Source organism: Megalops cyprinoides, chromosome 23, assembly GCF_013368585.1.
Source record: "Megalops cyprinoides isolate fMegCyp1 chromosome 23, fMegCyp1.pri, whole genome shotgun sequence".
In the NCBI taxonomy this organism is placed as follows: Eukaryota; Metazoa; Chordata; class Actinopteri; order Elopiformes; family Megalopidae; genus Megalops; species Megalops cyprinoides.
Genome location: NC_050605.1, coordinates 18,305,814 through 18,324,925, shown reverse-complemented (window position 1 = coordinate 18,324,925; position 19,112 = coordinate 18,305,814). Strand labels below are relative to the sequence as shown.

General features: G+C 44.7%; 2 protein-coding genes across 2 annotated transcripts; both read right to left on the bottom strand.

Annotated features, from left to right (window-relative positions):
- Positions 1-2,360: 2,360 nt before the first annotated feature.
- On the bottom strand, positions 2,361-6,954 carry LOC118770453 (methionine-R-sulfoxide reductase B3-like). Its single transcript, XM_036518120.1, has 7 exons — positions 6,851-6,954; positions 5,769-5,902; positions 4,223-4,331; positions 3,816-3,893; positions 3,361-3,389; positions 2,604-2,701; positions 2,361-2,513 (listed from the first exon to the last, which is right to left on the bottom strand). The coding sequence occupies exons 2-7, from the start codon at positions 5,881-5,883 to the stop codon at positions 2,379-2,381; spliced, it is 564 nt and encodes a 187-aa protein (XP_036374013.1). The 5' UTR covers positions 5,884-5,902; positions 6,851-6,954; the 3' UTR covers positions 2,361-2,378.
- A 1,507-nt stretch (positions 6,955-8,461) lies between these two features.
- On the bottom strand, positions 8,462-19,066 carry LOC118770608 (inner nuclear membrane protein Man1-like). Its single transcript, XM_036518370.1, has 13 exons — positions 17,570-19,066; positions 14,896-14,936; positions 14,573-14,642; positions 14,307-14,383; positions 13,871-13,950; positions 13,017-13,162; positions 12,638-12,739; positions 12,126-12,228; positions 11,635-11,813; positions 11,225-11,306; positions 10,976-11,081; positions 10,320-10,398; positions 8,462-9,949 (listed from the first exon to the last, which is right to left on the bottom strand). The coding sequence occupies exons 1-13, from the start codon at positions 19,026-19,028 to the stop codon at positions 9,786-9,788; spliced, it is 2,688 nt and encodes an 895-aa protein (XP_036374263.1). The 5' UTR covers positions 19,029-19,066; the 3' UTR covers positions 8,462-9,785.
- Between the last annotated feature and the right edge of the window lie 46 nt (positions 19,067-19,112).

Below are 19,112 nucleotides of genomic sequence, written 5' to 3'. Positions count from 1 at the left end.
ATGCCATGCTCCACAAATCCTCCTTTCTGAAACAAATTACCCCTCACTTCTTTTAGCCGCAAGGCTGCTTCATTACCTCACAGATCTGTTTACATGAAATGTCCTGTGTCCTTAATTCTACCTCCTACCCCGGTGTTTTTAGGCCACTTCCACTACTGGGGGCACACTTAAATTGGTAGGTATTGGTTTAAAAATGCGACTTCCACCAGACCATGGAATCTCCCAGTTAACACTCTAGCTAACACTCAGTGGGGGGAAGGGGGTTGGTGTGGTTGATGCTGTGCAGAACAAGCTTGGATTAACTGGTGTTTACCGTATGTGGATCTGCTTCCACAGTGGACTTGGTCAAAAGGATGTGCCATCCAGGTCATGTAAAGATCTACAGCACAGTGTCCCCATCACTGCACTAGGGCATGGGTCTCCTGTTAGGTGCAGAGGGAAGAATGTCCCCTATTGGTCCACCAACACCACTTCTACCCGCAACATGGTTTTTCCCAGATGATCTCTCTAGTCTCCCATGCAAGTACTATCCCAGCCCAACCCTGCTTACCCTCAGCCATCAAGCAGAAGGGCATCGTAGGGTGGTATTGCTGCTGGCACTCGGCAAAGGTTTGGAGGATCTGGGAAAGCCGTTCTGTGACAAAGTGGTCAGCCCAAAAAGAAGAGCATTGGAGACTAGACACCACAAGGCATGCACGTGCGCACGCACACACACACACACACACACACACACACACACACACACAGATCAAATGGAAATAAACAGAATGAAAACATTCCCTTGCAGTTCAATAAATGTGATCCTTGCTTAGAGTGCATGTTTCTCTGCAGAAAGCGGTCTTGAGAAATCACATCTGCCAAACACTCCACTCTGAGAAAGCTGCCCTCTGCAGCCTAAACACACTCGACATGCTAACACTCTTGGCAGGACCTTGAGCTGCCAGATACCCTTGGCCACTGGGGCACCAGGGATTTTCCCACACTCATAAAGCAGGCCGGCCCGGATGTTTTCAAACAGGGAAACTCCTGAGAGAGCGCATGCCGCAGAAAACGCCAGCACGGGATGGGAGGAGTTTGTGTGTGAATCCCAGCTCCCTGAGGAGGCACATGGGTAGTGATCAGGAAGGGATGAGTGTACTTCTGCTGCTGTGCTAAAACGAGTCAGGGGAGGTCCGTCGTGAGGGTGCCTGCATACGCTCAACAAGCTCTCTGAGAAAGTGTGTGCGCTGAGATCAGTCTGCAATGTGGCGTAGTGGTACTGAGTTGGGCTTGTAATCGAATGGTTGCCAGTTCAATTCCCCACTGCCATTGTACTCTTGGGCAAGGTACCTGACCCAAAATTGCCTCAGTAAATAGCCAGCTTTATACATGGATAATATGTATGACTGTCACCTATGTAAGTCACTCTGGATAAGAGCATCTGCTAACAGTAATGTAATACAATGAGAGCTTTCTAAAGAATATAAATACAGCGGGCTAAGTTTGTCAGAGATCCAGATCCAGGAAATCGGAAATGTTTCTTGTGTACATGACCAAACAGCTACAAAACAAGTGTCTAAGTGGCCAAGGGCAGCGGCAACGCATGCTTTGGTTATGGCAGGCCCAATCCCCAGCCATATCATTGTGGATCATGAATTCAATACAATGAGTAACTTGGGGGGAAAGGCCGTATGTGTGTTGGAGGAACACGACAGTACATGATATAGCTGTCTAGCAATGAAACAATTAATAGCAAAAGGCAAGAAGAAAAGAGAGGCAAAAACAGGTTCCATTTTTTTTGACTAAACACTTGCACATCTGTTCCATTTTATTTGAAAGAATGTTTGTCAATATACATCTTATAATACATACTTTAAAAATATGTAACTGTATTATTGTATGAAAAAATGCTTTTCAACTAGTTGCAATTCATGAAAGAACACAATTATTCTTGGTCTTGCCATTACACATGTGATTTGATCTAGGCTGAAGCATTTGGGCAGTCTGGGAATATTTAGGTTGCAGTTATGTGGTCTCAGGATGATCTGAACTGAAGTCTTTTCTCTGAGGGCCACATGTGCTAAACAAGGTGTCTTGGTTGTGGAAAATTTGCCAGGGGATTATAGCTGGAAGTGCTTGTGCCTGGGTCATGGTATATATAAGCCCTGGGGATATCTGAATTGGGGGATTTAAGCCCACATAAAATTTGAACTGGGTTACTTAAATGCTGGTGGCACCAGTATTAATTTTGGATGTGGATGAGACAAAGTCAAACTTGGCATGCCACATCACAACCACGTGTGGGCCTGAAGTGTCTCTACAGACACAGCTCAGAGCTCAGTCTTAGCAGTGGGAGTGGCTCTCACTGCACCCCCCCCCCCCCTTTCATTGAGATGTCCTCACCCAGCCCTCCCCCCTTTGGTACCCCCCGCTGCCCCCTGCTTGTGGAAGGCCAGGGAGGCAGAGTTGATGCAGTAGCGCTTTCCTGTTGGGGGAGGACCGTCATCGAAGAGGTGTCCCAGATGGGATCCACACTGCAAGTCATTAATGTTTGGTAAATAATTCATACATAACACAAAATGTGTGAGATTCTGATTTTTTTTTGGGGGGAGGCTGAGGCATACCCGACTGCAGCTGGTCTCGAGTCGGTGCATGCCGTAGGAGAAGTCATCCGTCACAGTGACAGACTCCTCTTTGACGAGGTCAAAGAAGGAGGGCCATCCTATAGCATGAAACAAATTCATTTCCATTAAAAACACCACAGAAAAAAAACATACCTTCACCACAGGTCAAGCTACTTCAACACATATACCTACCACACCACTCAACAGGATTAATGCAGACAGTAATATCTGAAAGTAGATTAAAGACTTGTTTAAAAAGTGACAGTCTCTTTCACTCCCTTTCTGCTCAAACCTTTTAAGTTCAAGAGTTCCATGTTGATTTTGCCAAGATTAGGAGGCCATCTTGAAAGACTAAATGCTTAAAGTGGAGAGTTGGGAGAGGGTGTGACACATTATGGGTGTAAGAACCATTTAACACCCGCCAGTTGTGGGACCTCACGGTCTAGGGTAACCCTTCCTGTAGCCAAGGTGAGTGGAGGGCAAGCAGCTCAATCAGGAGGCGTCTGTCAATGTGGGCAGAGTGGGAGCCATTTAGGTGCCCTTTTCTTCAATGCTGATTGGTTACCATCTAGACTGAAGAACCCTGTATGTGTGCAGTGCACGAGTACATTTCATACAAGAGAAAGACAGGACCACAGTCTAAAGGACCATGTTAAGATTAGTTAACTATGTATTGTGTTTGACCATCCTCGGTGTTGGTAAGATGCAAGCTCGAACATGTCTAGGTTTTGGGTTTAACATGTAAGAGAAGACATACCTGAACCAGAGTCAAATTTTGTATCAGACCTAAAATAGGAAAAACACAAATATTACTGTGGATTCACAATACCGAAGGTCAATACAATTACTAACTGTATACATAAAACTGTCCTAAAAACATCAGTTCTCAAAATGCGTGCAGCTCTGCAAAATACAAAAGGTTATCTGGTCTTTAAGAAGAGTCATGAATTAAAACAACATATGCGATTCCTCTTGTATATACTGTACAAGACAAGTAGCAGTAACAAAAGCACATCAGATTACATCATGAAAACAGATCAAAAAAAAAAAAAAACCTAACACACTCAAAACTAAAAGCCGTTGCAAATTACATAAAACCAGACATGCCATTCATTGTGCCACAGAGATTGAGACTGGCCGTCTTTTGTCTGACCAGAAAGGGCCTGGCCTCACTCACATGTACTTCATTCGTGTGAGCGGCTGCTGACTCACTGGAACAGGGGCGTGTCACAGACGACACAGGTGTACGTCCCCTTTTCCTTATGGTCCGCGAACTCTCCTGTGAAGGCCCTGTGCAGGGAGGGGTCAGTGGTGAGGCCGGATACACGGGGAGGGCTGAACGGACAGGTTCACAGGGCCAGTGGGTGCCAGCGATTAGCAGCTAGCACCTCTTACACTGGCTTTACATTTACATTTACATTTATTCATTTGGCAGATGCTTTTATCCAAAGCGACTTACATAGGTTACAGTTCTTTGCAACGTTATCCATTTATACAGCTGGATTATACAGCTGGATATTTACTGAGAGTTACAAAAAAAAATAAATAAATAAAGGGATAATATGTGGTCATCTTTCAGAGTGTCTGGTAAAGAGGTCCCTTTAGGCCCTGAAGCCTACCTTTCAGTGCCCCTCTCCTGGGTGACGTGGTACTGCATTGGAGTGAGGCGTTTTCTCAGCTCCTGTTGGGGGAACACCACTGGGAAGCTGTTTTTATTGCCACTGGCAGCTGGAAAATGGGAGAGGGGAGGGAGAAGCGTGGCTAGAATAACATGCTCTCTGTGGCTTTCCCTGCATTCCACATGGACTCACTTATTTCTTCCCGTGCATGAAGTTAGAGAAGTTTAGGTGTGTAATAGAGTTCTACCTCTACGGATACTGCAGTACCCAGTTATTCTCCCTGGGAGGGAAAGATTCTGGCTTGTGGTTTCTCTATTGGTTTAGTCCCTCAAGAGAGCAACTAAAGTATACTCACTGCACAAATTCTGCAGGAATATCTCTGGTCTCATATCCTACAAATTTTTATAGTTTTGGCTCACCGCAGGACAAACTGCAAATTAGTGATGCTTTCCCTCTACAATACATTTTGCCATTTGGATCTCAGATCTACATTGTTTCATAGCTGTAAGAGAGGTGTGTTCGTTATAATCCCCTCACTTTATATATGTAAATGTGCCAAATTATGGACTTTTCTGAATTCAATTATTCACGAATGCTTGCCCACAATCATCCTCTAGCTCTATGTCATTCCAGGGATTTGTTTTTACTGTTTTTTTTGCATGTTCTCTAGCATATTCTCACATTATTTCCCTCTCACAGAGAATCAGACATATAGCTCCACCTACTGGTTGAAACTAATAGTACTGCTGTTAATTGAGGTCCAGATTCAATATAACTGAAATCCACTTTGTCCTTAATTTGAAGCCATATATTTAGACAAACACTATATTTCTTTTCCAAGGCTTTTTTGATGATTAAACTCATGGTATTGTGCCAATCTGAAAAATAAACAGACAATCTTGACCTATTTTGGAAACAGTAAACCTGCTCTTGTTTAAGGTTTGTAAAACAATATTCTTAATATCATACATGTATGGCAGCTGGATTATGACAACTGCTGTAACAGGCTGATAATGTGGATAGACAGATGACAGGAGTTAACTGGGAGGAAGTGTCTCCACACTTAATATGAAGCCCATTTAATTCAAGCCATGAATGCACTCTGATTAAAACTGTCATATGCTCAGAATGCAAAACATAGCTATCTGTCAAATGCCTATTTAAACAGCTGTAGCACTGGATGTTGTTTCTGTGAATATTAAAGTAAAGCCTGTATTCAACCTAACTGCCAGTTACTGTGTCCTGAACATAGTTAATGAATTTTATCAACATTTTTATTTTCATTTACTGCACAACATGAAATGTTATTACTGCATGTCACTTCAACTGATAAAAATTCTGAGGGCAATTCTGTAAAAAGCTGTAATAACCATTTTTATAACAGTCCGAACTGTAACTTACGTTGAAGACAGCATACACTGTAATTAAACTGCACCGTGTCAAAACCACCCCCCCCCCCCCCCCCCACAACCTCCCATTTGCCACCATAGTTTCAGCGGCAACTCTTCACCGCCCCAGCAAACGAAACCTGAGGCGGTTGCTGTACCTAGAGCAGCTGCAGACATACTGAAATGCAGCGCTGGGGCCCTCTGGGTCACGCCACCCTGCCTCACCACCAGCTGCAGGGCCACGCAGCCCATGCGTCCGAGGAGGGCAGCCATCTCTCCCAAAGCAAGGGATCTGAGCAAAAGAGAAGAGGGGTACAGTTTCACTTGGTGCTGAGTGTCCGCACTCTACCTTAGCTGTTATCCAATGTTTTGCAAGAAGCACAAATATATCTAATCACATATTAACGTCATCTCTCTACAATAGTAAAGATTGCATTTTGAGACGTGGTCTACGTCTCAGATGACTGAGGTATGACATTCAGCATGTTTACAACACGCGTCCTGGTTGCTCTGACTTCCATCTACCAGTAGGTGGCACTGTGATGCTGAAGGGTCGAGTGTCTCTACACAGTGGATCTCTTGAAACTATTGAATCAAATGGTCATCGAAAGGCACCGAAAAGGTTCGTTTTCCCTATCACTGCAATAAGTAGTAGAGTCACACTGTGGTATACTATATAGTTGACAATGTAAAAAAAAAAAAAATCATTGCTGTTCAGACTCGGTGCCACACAGACCCTTGCAGGTAGTGTTAATCTGACATAAGGCTTACGATATGCTTAAATAACAGCGTATGCTTATCATGCCATTATTCGTTCTGTCATGACTAAAAACCTATGACATTATCCCATTGCTTTTATTTTGACAAAAAGTGGGGAAAATTCGCCGGAAGTTTTTTGCCGGAAGTTCGATACAGGTAGCGTAAGCTAACAGTTACTAGCTTCACTGATCTGATCTGAAAATACAGCCCGCTAAAGTGTCACACTGGCTAATCTAAATGATAGCTATTCAACGTTGTATCAATTTACTGTAATGCATCAGCGACTCATTTCATTGTCATTCTTTGCACCTTTATTGTGTAAGTAACTGAGCAAGATAGATAGCCAGCTAGCATTGAAGGACAGCATGTTTGTGTGCGAAGGCACCAAAAACGTTAATTGACATCAGCTAGCTAAATTACAACATCTCAACGGTGATAGTTTAGCGGTTATTATGTACATCTAGCTATTGTGCGCACCTACCAGACAGCAGATGCAATAGGACCGTAACACTGGGGATAAAGCGAACAGATCACGGCGGGTGGTTCGAGTATCTGCCCTGTTTGTTTTCAGTTGGCATCACTGCGCGTTAGGACCCGTGCATTGTGGGAAATGCGTGCAGGCAGCGTGAATAGCAGCAATCCCGGTGTTCTGCACACGGGAGGGCACTTGCACATCAAGCTGCTCTATTGTGCACAGACTTGGATAATTTCCAACTCCCTGAGCCATCTAAACTGATCCAGCGTCTGTCTGCGGCCAGTTGTTTGGGGAAATGCTACCCAGCCATCGCTGAGGTTTATTTGTGACGCATTTCAGCTTAATGGAGTTTAATTGTAAATGCCAAACTTTTTTTTAGAAAATGTGTCTGCTTTATAAGGACTGATGGCATCAGACTAATGCTTCTCATTTTTAAAACCAGTTTATGTTATACCATTTGTATTTTTAATAAAAATTAAAATTTTAATGCATTTTTACAACCCTGAGGCAGCTTCAAATACAAAGGCTTCAAACGTACTAAATGTATCCTCACCTGAGTTGCAGAGTTTGAGAAAAACAGCAGTGGTTGAGTTCCCCTGCTAAGAGTTAAGTCATGACTCACAGTTATAAAAAAAAAAAACCCTAATAAACCTTTAATTAGAGTTGCTTTTACAAGACAAACGACAAATTACATTAAAACATCAGAACTTTTAAAATGTCCGTATACTGTACCCCTTCCCCCATCTGGCTTTCAGACTTAAAATGGTGTAATGGGAAAGAGGCTGCATAATGGCTAGTTACAATTCTATAAATGTACAGTGTTTAAATAAAACAAGACTGGAGGGAAAGGAAAAACAAAGGGTGCATATGAAAAGTGCCACCTTGGAGAAGCGCCACGTGGGCTCACATTTCACATTCACCCTGCAATGCATCATAAAAATGGAGGAAAAACCCCAGCACACCAGTCAGGCTGAGATTTACAAAAATACAAACATTACCATGGTGCACACAAAATACAGGGAAAAAAAAAAACACAGTCCTGGCTTGAATTTTATTTTTCTTTACATAACATCAGCTCTGTGCAATTGATACAACAGACTAAAAGTTTATACCTTTCCGACACTTTATAAACTCCAATACATTCTCAAATGCGGTTTCAGAAATACAAAAAAAGCACTAGGTTAAGGCACAATAAGGTTATCTGTTGTAGGGGCAATATGCAATCAGGTTTCCGGTATTTAAAATGTGCATTGTTTGTACAACTTCGTGCTGCAAAATACTGCACCTGGAAATGAACTATACTGATTTTCAAGAAAAAAAAAAGAGTAGGGTTCCTGTGACTTTAAACTTATTTGATGAATACTCAGGACCTACCTCAAAGTTCTCAAAATCACTAGCAATTACTCAGTTACAACTGAAACTCCATACGGAAAAATACTTGGAATTGTACTTTAAAAAACACACACACATTAGCTTATTTGTCATAATACCACCCCACCCCCCCACTCCCACCCTCAACATCTAAGTTCTGGTAAACAGTTTTCATTCTTTTATGAATCTGAGGAAAACAAAACATTACAAATGGACATGAACACAGCTCGACATAAAGCACCACTGACTGTCAAAATATATTCCAAAATGGTCAGTCCCGTCCCAGTATAACAGGATAAGATGAGGGAATCTAGGCCTCACAAGTTAGTTCAAACCTAACATGTCCTGCTTTGGAAGTTATCAGTTACACTCAGACATGCGTTACTCAAGTAGAGAAACAGAACACACATCTTCTTCAATGAGTGATCATGAGGTGAAAAGGTTGTTCTTTCAAAGGTGACTGACGAAAGACACACAAACCACAGAACTCACAGAAATTCTGACGTTTATGGGAAAAAGACGCCACATACCCTGCAAAGGTGTGCAACTGATCATATGTACCAGTTCAAAGCTCTGATGATTATTAACGTGGATAATAAAAATGGACAGTGCGTTGGAATATACTGGAATAAAAAAAGTAAAAGGGTCAGAGAAGTGGGAAAATTCCTTCAAAACAAGGTTTACGAATGGGATAATGGAACAAGAGCCCACCTGCTCGTTTTCAAGCCTACATGCGGTTTCTAACGCCTTTAATCATCAGACCGTTAAACGCTAACAAAACTGCCCATTCACGTGCCTTGTGAGTGGTTTACTCCAGAAATTCCCACAATGCTTTGCCCTCTGAATATAGATCAGTAAGCATGGCAACTCACTGGTGAGGAAGTGAAAGCTTATGATTTGCCTTTAAAGACAATGCAACAAATCGATCGCCACCACCACAGATTCGTATATACAGCACCCTGTCTAAGTGTTTGTGCATGCCTCTCTTTACGTGGCTGAAGCTACAAAATGGAATTATATCACCTCTTCTGTAAGAAATAAATACCCACATCATGTTACAATTCAAAACTTAGCTCAGGGAAAACATTAACCATCACATGCAGCTACTCAATGTGGAGGCTGACAATTTGCTTAAACTTGGGTCTTTGCCAGTGAAGGAAAAAAAGCTGCGGTTTCTTTCATGTTTCCTTGAACATATAATGACAGAACTGGAAGCCTGTTGTTTACTTGTTAATCCATAAGCAAAGGGTTGTAATGCAAAGAAAAACAAAAGATGTCCATTGCACCAGTGAAGACCCGGGACTCTCAAGTCCTCTCAGGCAAAGCTCCTCCACAGCCCCGTATGTGAAGGGGTCTTCAAGTTCCCCTCTGTTCTGCTTTACATAAAACAACGGGAAGGGCGCCTTCAGCTGCCACCCACGGGTTCACGCTCTCTCCCTGGTACGCGCGGACAGCCCGAAAAGCCCTTGCACTTCCTGCGAGAGAAGGGTCACGTGAAGAGAGGGGTGAGGGAGGGCACCCTCACCCCCGGAGGAGGGGTGCAGCGGAGGGTGTGCGGCAGGGGTCCTTCTCAAGAGAAGCCCGAAGAGTTGCCTGCGCTGCCGCGGTGCCGCAGGTGCGCCATGGTGTTCATGTGTTTGCTGGAGGGCTTCAGGGGAGCGTTGCAGCCCAGGGCCTGGGGAAAGCGCTGGTGGTACCGGTCCAGTCGCAGGTACTTCACCGTCACCAGCTTGCCTGCAGGGAAAGGATGGCCTGTTGGATCAACACTACCAGACAACAGGGCTTTTGGAACTGAACTGCAAAAGTGAGGAATTCTTTAACTCATGATGGGAAGCAGCCAATGGGGAGACAGAAATGTATCCTACTGCATCTACCTCCTTGTCTACAAACTACCAATTTCACAAAATTTCATACAGAGAGTAATGTAACCGGATGAGACATGAGGAGTGGACTAGTGAATAGTCCACTCCTCATGCCTATGATGCCTATCTATCTAAATAGAGTTAAAAAACAAAATACTATTACTGATGATAACTGTGAAAGTTATTTCTGTAGCACAACTCATTGCTAGAGTACTATAGTGCAACCCCAGTGAAAGGCTTACCATCAAACCAGGAGCCATGGAGTGCCTTGAAGGCCTTCCCAGAGTGCTCTGCAGACAGACACTTCACATAGACACAGCCCTGTGGAGAGAGGGAGGAAGGAGGAAGGGTTCAGGCTCTGCATGGATGATACTCAATCGATCGCTCCACACATCCAAGGAATGTCCCTTCAAAATACAGCATTTCAATGCAAAAACAAAAATACATTTCCCTTAAAATTACACTTCCATACAGCATTTCTGAGCACATTATAGAAATAAGAAATGATGACAGAGATGAAATTAAGTAGAAAAAAGACAACAGTATTACGAGTAAAGCATGTGGCATAAGATAGAACGAATAACCTGAAAAAGCAGGTTAAAGGAATGAACAGAAGAGAGTTGAATGTACAGTTTGTACCTCTGACTCCGGAGTTACAAACTGCTAGACAAGTCATTTCAAGGAAGAGAAGCCATTGTTGAAAAAGGAAGGCAGTTTTATTTAGGGGACATACATTTGGATATTTATACAGGCAAGTATATTTGGGAGGCAGACACAGGTCCTGAGTTGAAGGTGTTGGCTGAGGTAGGCAGAGAGGTTACAGAATGCTGAGCACGCACTGAAGTGATCCAAGCCTCAACCTTCAGACAGTGTACCGGTCTAAGCAGCGGCAACCCACCTCCCGGGAGTTCTTGTCAACGGCGATGTGGACGATTCCATCGTTGTCACTGCACTTCTCCAGGATGGCTTCATGGATGGCCAAGTGCCAGTTCTCTCCCACTTCCCTGAGGAGAGGGAAGGGAGACTGCTCATATCTTGGACAAAGTACTGCCCTATACGGCTTATCAAAATGGATCTAAAAACTAAATAAAAGTAAGAAAAAAAAATCACATTTTAAGGCTTCTATGAAATTAGGTGATATACTCACATTACAGGGTCAAACATGTTTCGTATTTTCAAGCATGGTGTCAGACTGTTGGGTGGAGAGTTTCTCCTGTCGAGCGGGAATGCTGAAAGAGCAATGACCACAGTTCAACAAGCTGCCCTGACCTTAGGCTTTTTACACGTGTATCACCGTTTTCTTGGCGGACTGCTATCCGGGCAGCCCCCACCAATAACCAATCATTCTCTGAACTCGAAATGGCAAATATTTTAATTAAGATAATAACATCTTGAATCAGGTGGCAAAACCCAATGCTGGAAAAAAAATTTTCCGGATCAGGTTTGAGCTGCTCAACCATAATCTTTCCAGTTTGACTCAACATTGACAACCCTGGCGTCAATGGCTAACTTATTCACTTAAATGCTCCCAGATGACCAATGTAAGGTGAGCGTTACCTTTTCCCTGCCACACTTTGGACGGAATGCTGGATATTGGGTCACAGCTTAATGAGGGCTGGATCCACCTCCAAACCAGGAAGTCTGCACCTCCGATCCTCTGAGTCTCTGTCCGAATCCTAGACTCGTTGGCGGAGAGGAAGGACACAGCCCTGTCCCACACCTTCTTCATCTTCTTCCTGTGGGACAGAAAACACAGGCAATTGAAGAGAGGTAACAGTTAAAATGCACTTATGGTAGTTCAATGAGAAAACAGTGCTTCAGAATTTATAAATCAGTTCTGCAAGAACCACTGGCTTAGTGGTTTCTTGGTATGTCCACCTATACACTTTTCAGAAATCATGCGTTTAAAGCACAGATCAGATGTACACATTAAGTGATAACTGCAACACAGACTACTTACAACAGAACATTTTTCAGAGGATAGCATTTGGTGCCTGCGGGGACAAGCTATAAAACCCGTACTGATATGAGTATGCGGGAATACTTGCCTGTCCTGAGGCTGGACCAGTGAGTCTCGTACATGAGGGATGGGCAGGTAGGGCTGCAGGTCTTTATTTTCCTGTGAAGCCTCACTGTGACTCCTCAATACATCTGGATGGACACATGGAGTGGCAAAACGTTCAACAGGCTGGTTCAATCAATCAGTCAATCCATCCAAAGTATATTTGTTATAGCTCATTTATATTTGCTATTGTATTGTCACAATGCATTAGGCAGAATATTTTTTTCTTAGAGGGAAAAGAAAAAAGCTAAAGCAAGGCCCAGAGCTAGAAGAAAACTGGGAATGCTTCCCTGTGTGAAGAGCTGTTGACTGAACTGAAGTGCTATAAGGGACACATAAAGCCTCACTAAAAAAAGAAATGTACTCAAACGATCCACCAACAGTGAAATTTGAACAGTCAAATAAACGGCCTGTGCGTTTCACCACATTCTGGGATTCTGAACTAGATGAAAAGAGCAGGTAAGGGGACAGATGGAGAACACAAACGCGGTCGGGTACCTATGATTCTCTCCACCATGTCGTACATCTGTCTGGTCTCCTCCTCCTCCTTCCGCCAGCGATATTTCATGTAGCACAGTACCCCCCACACTATGCCAACACCTGGAGAGAGATTAATGCCTCAGTGACAGGACACACAAAGACAACACAAAGATTCAAGATAGTCATGTACAATATTCTCAAGTGTGTATCGCCACTTTCAAAAAAAGGAGAGCGCGCTTGCAGTTAACAGAGGCTCTAAGGAACCCTCAAGTAAGAGGTACAGCGCTAATTACATTTGCAGTACTTCCAAAGGAAAATCCCTCAAATCAGATAGGGAGACCATCGGAGGCTCTGGGGGTCTCTGGCTGTCTGAATCGGCGCCGAGTCTGCAGCTCACCTGCGAGGAAGAGGAGGACCCGGTGGATGACTGTGAAGAAGGCTCGGCGGAATCGGCAGATGAAAGACATTTTGGGATGGGTGGACTCCAAGCGTGCGACCTCCGACACGTGTGTCACGGGCTCCTCTGGGTCAGCACCAATCAGCCTGTGAACCCAACGTACAGCGTTACTGGCGGAACAAAAACTTGTTCAGAGAGAACTGCAGACACAGCTGCGGTCAGTCCCTTCACAAGCCGTTCAGCAGCAGAACAGGGTGGAGGAGGTCAGGGCTTCAAAAGATAAAACATCATTCAAAGCAAGGTTGCTTCTTTTTACTAGCTGAAGTGTACTGGATTTATACCCACAGACTGGAAGTGTGAAGCCCCTAATTAATACCAGAGGAAAAGAGGAGCCACACAAGATGGGCACTGAACTCTAAACCTGACGGTCATGAATTCAAATCCCAAGGCCTTGTAGAGCTTCACCGATCGGCCATCTGTATAAATGGGATTCAGGGGACTGTTACGCAGCATATCTTCACTTGAATGTGTATACAGTGGAGGTGGCATGATAAACGTGGCAAAGGACTGGCAAAAGATCTGGCCCACTGGATTTAAGGATGCCTTTAGTGGTATAAGACTTGATACAACCCCTGCTATTTCAGACTATTTTCATTCATACTGCTGCTCAAATAACTGAACCCTGAAATGGTTTTTGGTCATCTGCATATCTTGTGTTTGTGCGATGCCACAAGTGGAAATGCTTTTACTTTGTATTTTAACATACTTATTATGGTTTATGTGATTTATGTGCCTGTCAAACACACAAGAAGTTACCCTCGCAATAAAAATGAGGTTATTTCAGTTTGAGTTACCGTATTCCGACATCGTCTCCTGTTTTGTGAACCCACTCCAGAGCAGAGGCCACAAAGTCCTTGTAGTCTGCACTGTGAAGCTAAAATCAGCAGGGAAGAGACCATCAAGCAGGAGCTTCTAGAGGCATGCATAATAATGCTATGGAACTGTTAGGTGCTAACAGTCCATACTGACAACAATGCAACGCTGTTCAGAAGTCCATACGTTTTATGCATTACATTTTTATTCAACTGAAGATGGCATCAGCAAGATTACTAAGGTCATGTCTACTGTAGTTTCATGTTGCAATAATATTAATATGAAACACTGATCAGCGTTCAGAGAACAAACAGTCATTTCAATTAGTAAAAGCACACTTCTGCAAGGATAAGATGGGACAGCCAATCAATCTGTGTTCACATGATGCAAAAGCTTCAAAAATAAAAACAGACCTACCATTAAATAGTCAGATGCTTCGGTAAGAGAAAGACTTCTGTTTGGATAATGGTTGTGATCGCCACAGTCATGCTCACCTACAGAAACGTGAACATTAATGTAAAGCAAAGTGTAAATGGTAGTATCTGATAATACTTTTATCATTGATGATTCTGTGCACGGTTAATCAAACTTAAATGTCAAAATGAGCTTTGTGCTGTAACTAAAAGGATTTAACCTTAACTACAAGCACAACTAGCTACCACCAGTGAAATAAATCAAATTACCAGCAATCTTGGCCAGATGATCATGTAGGTGAAGCAGGACTTTTAGGATAATGTCTCTCTCTTTGTCACCCTATAAGAACAAATCAGTAAGGTGAAGGGTCATGTGATATACCATACATATAGGCCAATACACACAAATGTCTTGAAATGAGTTCAATAAAACTAACATTTATAGATTACAATCATACAATCATACAATAATACTAATTTTGTACAACAAACAATTATCTGGCATTCTTTTAAAAACTTAACACGCTTCATCACATATATCATTCGAATAAATGGTTCTCAAACACTGACTTTGTAACAGAAAGGACACTTACATAAGCATTCTCAAATTCTTCACCAAAGGGATGGGTCTTAACTGGAAGAGAGAGAGAGAGGCCAAGCACATATTACATTTAAGTGTCTGAAATGGGAACAGTTTTAGCGTGGGCTATCAAACTGGGGTACTCATACCTCTAAGGGCACTTGGGATGTCCACAAGGGTCACTTGAGATGGATAGATGATTTAACTCAATAGTTTTCTTATTAACAAACAGTTGTTCCTTCTTTTAAAATAATTTACAGCTCCACATTCTATAACCCCTCTTACAGCTATGAATCTGCTTAAAATTGACCAAGAATGTGGTCAATTTTAAATGTATTGCCAACAAACAAACAAACAGAAACATCTGGGCATTAGCATAAGCATCCATAGCTGTCTGATCTGCAACACTTAATGGCTTAACTAGTTATCACACACACACACACACACAGATAGATAAAATGAGATATCACCCAGTCCAGAGGTTCAGTCATAGACATTAGGGTTTTGGAAATAAAAGTGTTTCTGCCAAACTAGAGTGAGTGAAGAGTGTGTAGCCCCAGCCTGCTGTCTCACACTTGAGTCACTGTCTGACTATGGTACACTCACCTCATCCTGACCCTGCCCAGGACAAAGAGAGGAGGGAAGCATATTCCAGGGATGGATGCACAGGCTACAGTATGGCTGAGAGACAGCCACTAGAGGCCTATACAAATTTACCCACTATTTACCATTCTCTAACACAACTTACATTTGACACATTTTCCCTTCTTTTTAAACCACATTTCCATCTTAGAAGTACAACATTATCCAAATATTATATGTTATTTCAGATGATTGAAGTCTAAGGCAACTCACCCTGAATTTGGGCTGTCTGCTAAGTGACTGACAACTCTTAAAAATGTAGTAGAGCAAAAGTGTGTTAATGTTCCAATACTGTTATGTCTGCTGTTACATTGCATTTTTGTCATTTAGCAGAATGACTTACATAGGTTACAATTTACCCATTTCTACTGCTAAATATTTACTGGGGCAACTTTGGGTAAAGTATGTTGCCCAGAGGTACAACAGCAGGGAATCAAATCAATGACATTTTGGTTACAAGTCCTCTTCCTTTCCAATACAACACACTGCTGCTACTCTTTACTTAACACCTCCGTTGGACATGCTTGTTCTGCAGATCAGTTAATGCTACGAACACTTATGAAGAGGGGTGTGCTGGTTGAGGCACCCTAGTTGGCAACCATTTAAACCCTACAGAATTTTGCACAAATGCCCCAGTTCAAGGCGCAACTCATTCACAGAAAAAGGGCTGTCGACGAAGCTGTCACTGACTGTCTGGTCACTCAGTCAGAGGCCACGTGCCCCCACCGTTTGAAACAATTAGTCCGGTTTAGCTTGTCTGTGACCTAGATGTCTGCCATGTGCTGCTCAGTCAAAGCTGCTCTGGGAATCTCAGGCACGCAATGGGACAGACTTCAGCGTTCGTTTCCCCCCCACCACGTGCACAATCGTTATCTGTGCCTCACAAACCCAGTCTTCAAGTACAGAAAGCAGACAATAATGCATTAAATGCACCAATACAGCTTTAGCGCATTTCATCTGTCTGCTCAGCCCCAGCCCCCATCCGTGATCAGAGCAGCTGGGGGCAACGGAATATCAGATAGCACTAACATTTTGACTTCAAAAGACACCACTGTTGGTTTGGATTCGTTGTGCTAACCACAAAGGTAAACCACTCAGTCACTCCCTACCCGGCCTCCGCGCCACAGCCCTACACCAGCATAGTGTGGTATTCCGGGGGGGGGGGGGTATGCGGTGACACACCTGAGAGACAGGGGAAGTGGGCCAGGTAATGCCACAGCTCCCCACCGTTTTGATACACAGATACACAAATTACACCGCCAGGACACACACACACACAAACACACCCACACAGCGCCTCTCCACACTCCAGAAGAGCAGTTTCCTGCCGTACAGTGTGTGAACACCAGGTGAGAAAAGCAGCTGTAGAGACAGTGATCAATACCCTGCTCCCCCCGCCCCCCCTCACACCACATGCGGTCTCTCCTGAGCTGTCTAGATTCAGCACGTGACATCTTTTGCCACCATGCATTTCATGCTAAGATTAAAATGCTACACCCCTATTTGCCTCTAAACGACATCATTCAATCCTCGGTTTTTACCGAATAACCATGAAACAGTAGTGTCGGCCCCTGAGAATGACTCCGACAGTGGCACTAAAGTGTTCATGGGGGGGCCACAATCATAACGTAACAATCCCCACCTTTTTGTGCAGTCAAAAGAGGTTAGTAACCACACAGCAAATATCCTGCCTCAAATCAAAGCTGTTTAAACAACTGCCACAATGGCATAACCACAAACGCATTCATTGTTCGAGCGAACACTTCACAAAAGACGTGGGAGGTTATTCACCTAATTACCGATCGTCTTTCTCATTTATCTTGAAGGACTCACTCATATTTGCCGCTGCCATTCAAAAAGTTTTAGGTCTGCTGACAAGGGAAGCACATGCGAATTTTAAATTTTCGGCCATGGTGACCACACACAAACAGGCTACGTGACTATCTACTTAGATCAGTCAATTAAACTGATCTACATTCATAACGCGCATCTCACACCATACACTTTAGCTGAGAGATCAGGTTATAGCTAGGACAGATATTTACCGACAACTTCCAGGTCCGTGGCGCCGGAGCCTCGCATACGCAAGTACATGAGACCCAGCACCACGAAGAAGAGACAGGCGGCGGTCAGGAGGATCATGGAGAGGTAGTGCGCGCTGAAGCCGCCTGTTGCAGAGACCGCATCGCTTTTAAACTGCTGCAGCAGCTCTTCCTCCGGCACCGCCAGCTTTCGCCGCTGCGTCGCCGGGCTGTAGGAGTTGTTCGCGCCGGTGTGGTTCGAGTGATTGGACCGGTATGTGGCGGAGAAGCCGCCGTAAGTGCAGAACTGAGGCTTCGTCCCTGTACTGAACCTGCTGCCGATGCCGCCGCCGGAGCCACTGACGTGGTTGTTGTTGTATGTGAAGGGACTGCAGTTGGTGCCCTCCCTGGCGCTTTCCCCCATAATGCCGGAGATCAGGCCAGATTTTCCCCTGTAGCTGCGGTTTCGCAAGGCGCTACTCAGCACTGATTCCCCTTGATCGGTCTCCCTCGCGTCCTCTTCCTCCTCCCCTCCGTCTCCCACGGTGTCTAGACTCCTAGCGCCAGCCTGGTCATTTGCTTTAATTACGCCACCCCCTGTCTTTTCGCTGCCACCCTCCGCCCCCCTGGCACTTTTAATGGGAGACGGCGGTGATTTAGACAGACTCCGTCTGGAACTCAGTCGGCGATCAGGCTGCCTTTCTTTTGCTTCCGTTTCCTCCTCATCCGAGTCGGAGTAATCCACCGCGAGTTTACTGCTGTTGAAAGTAAACGATCCCCTGCTACCGTTCAGAGCCTGAATGTCCCTCTCTGCTTGCTCCTCGTCGTAGTCGTCTTCATCTCCCGTCTCTCCCGAGCCCCTTCCCACCGTTTCTTTGGTCTGAGGAACCACCAGGAAGCTCCAGGGAGACTCCGAGCCGCCTCTCCGCACAGCCGGAGAACCCAGATTGGCGCCGCTAATGTTGCTACCGACGCCGTGACTCCTGCTCGCAGCGGTGGGTGTTCCCGTAGGCCTTGACGATGGTTGTTGTTGTAGCTGCTGACGTGAATGTCCGGAACCTCGGTCCCTCCTGCTGCCGTGCAGCGGGACCCCTTTCTTCTGGGTGACTTCGACGTCCGACTCGTCGGAGCTGAAGCCCAAGACGAACTTGCTCCCTCCGGTCGTGCGTTTTTCGTTCGGAGCGCCGAGGCTCCGGCCTGCGCTCAGGTGCGTGACGTCATTGCTGGCGGGCCTGGCTCCAGGTCCCGCAGCTCCCGCCGCCGTGTTGCCACCGCCGCCACTGTTGGTACTGACGCTTCCGCTGTTGCGGGTTTTGCCGGACCTGGTTCCCCGCTGATTCTCCTCCCGTAGCTTTTTGAGTTTTTTCAAATACACGGGCCTCGTGTTCTCGTTCACCGGGCCTGGCGCGAAGCCGAGTCGCTGTAACTCCGAGAAAAGGTCCTCATCCGTTAGCTGCGCGGCCGCCATCTTCGCTCGAAACATACAGAGACCTAAGGGGGAAGTGACGTAAAACAAGAGAAGACAGAGCAGAGTTTTTGCATCAAGGCGCCTTGTCGGGACTGCGCG

Excerpts from the sequence above, each read along its gene's own strand:
- LOC118770608 (XM_036518370.1), bottom strand. The coding sequence starts at position 19,028 with ATGTTTCGAGCGAAGATGGCGGCCGCGCAGCTAACGGATGAGGACCTT. Across the intron at positions 12,229-12,637 it reads CATGGTGGAGAGAATCATAG|ATGTATTGAGGAGTCACAGT; the intron begins GTACCCGACCGC and ends GTGTCCATCCAG. Across the intron at positions 10,399-10,975 it reads TTGACAAGAACTCCCGGGAG|GGCTGTGTCTATGTGAAGTG; the intron begins GTGGGTTGCCGC and ends CTCTCTCCACAG.
- LOC118770453 (XM_036518120.1), bottom strand. The coding sequence starts at position 5,883 with ATGGCTGCCCTCCTCGGACGCATGGGCTGCGTGGCCCTGCAGCTGGTG. Across the intron at positions 3,894-4,222 it reads CAGGAGAGGGGCACTGAAAG|GGCCTTCACAGGAGAGTTCG; the intron begins GTAGGCTTCAGG and ends CTCCCTGCACAG. Across the intron at positions 3,390-3,815 it reads TGTGACACGCCCCTGTTCCA|GTCTGATACAAAATTTGACT; the intron begins GTGAGTCAGCAG and ends TTCCTATTTTAG.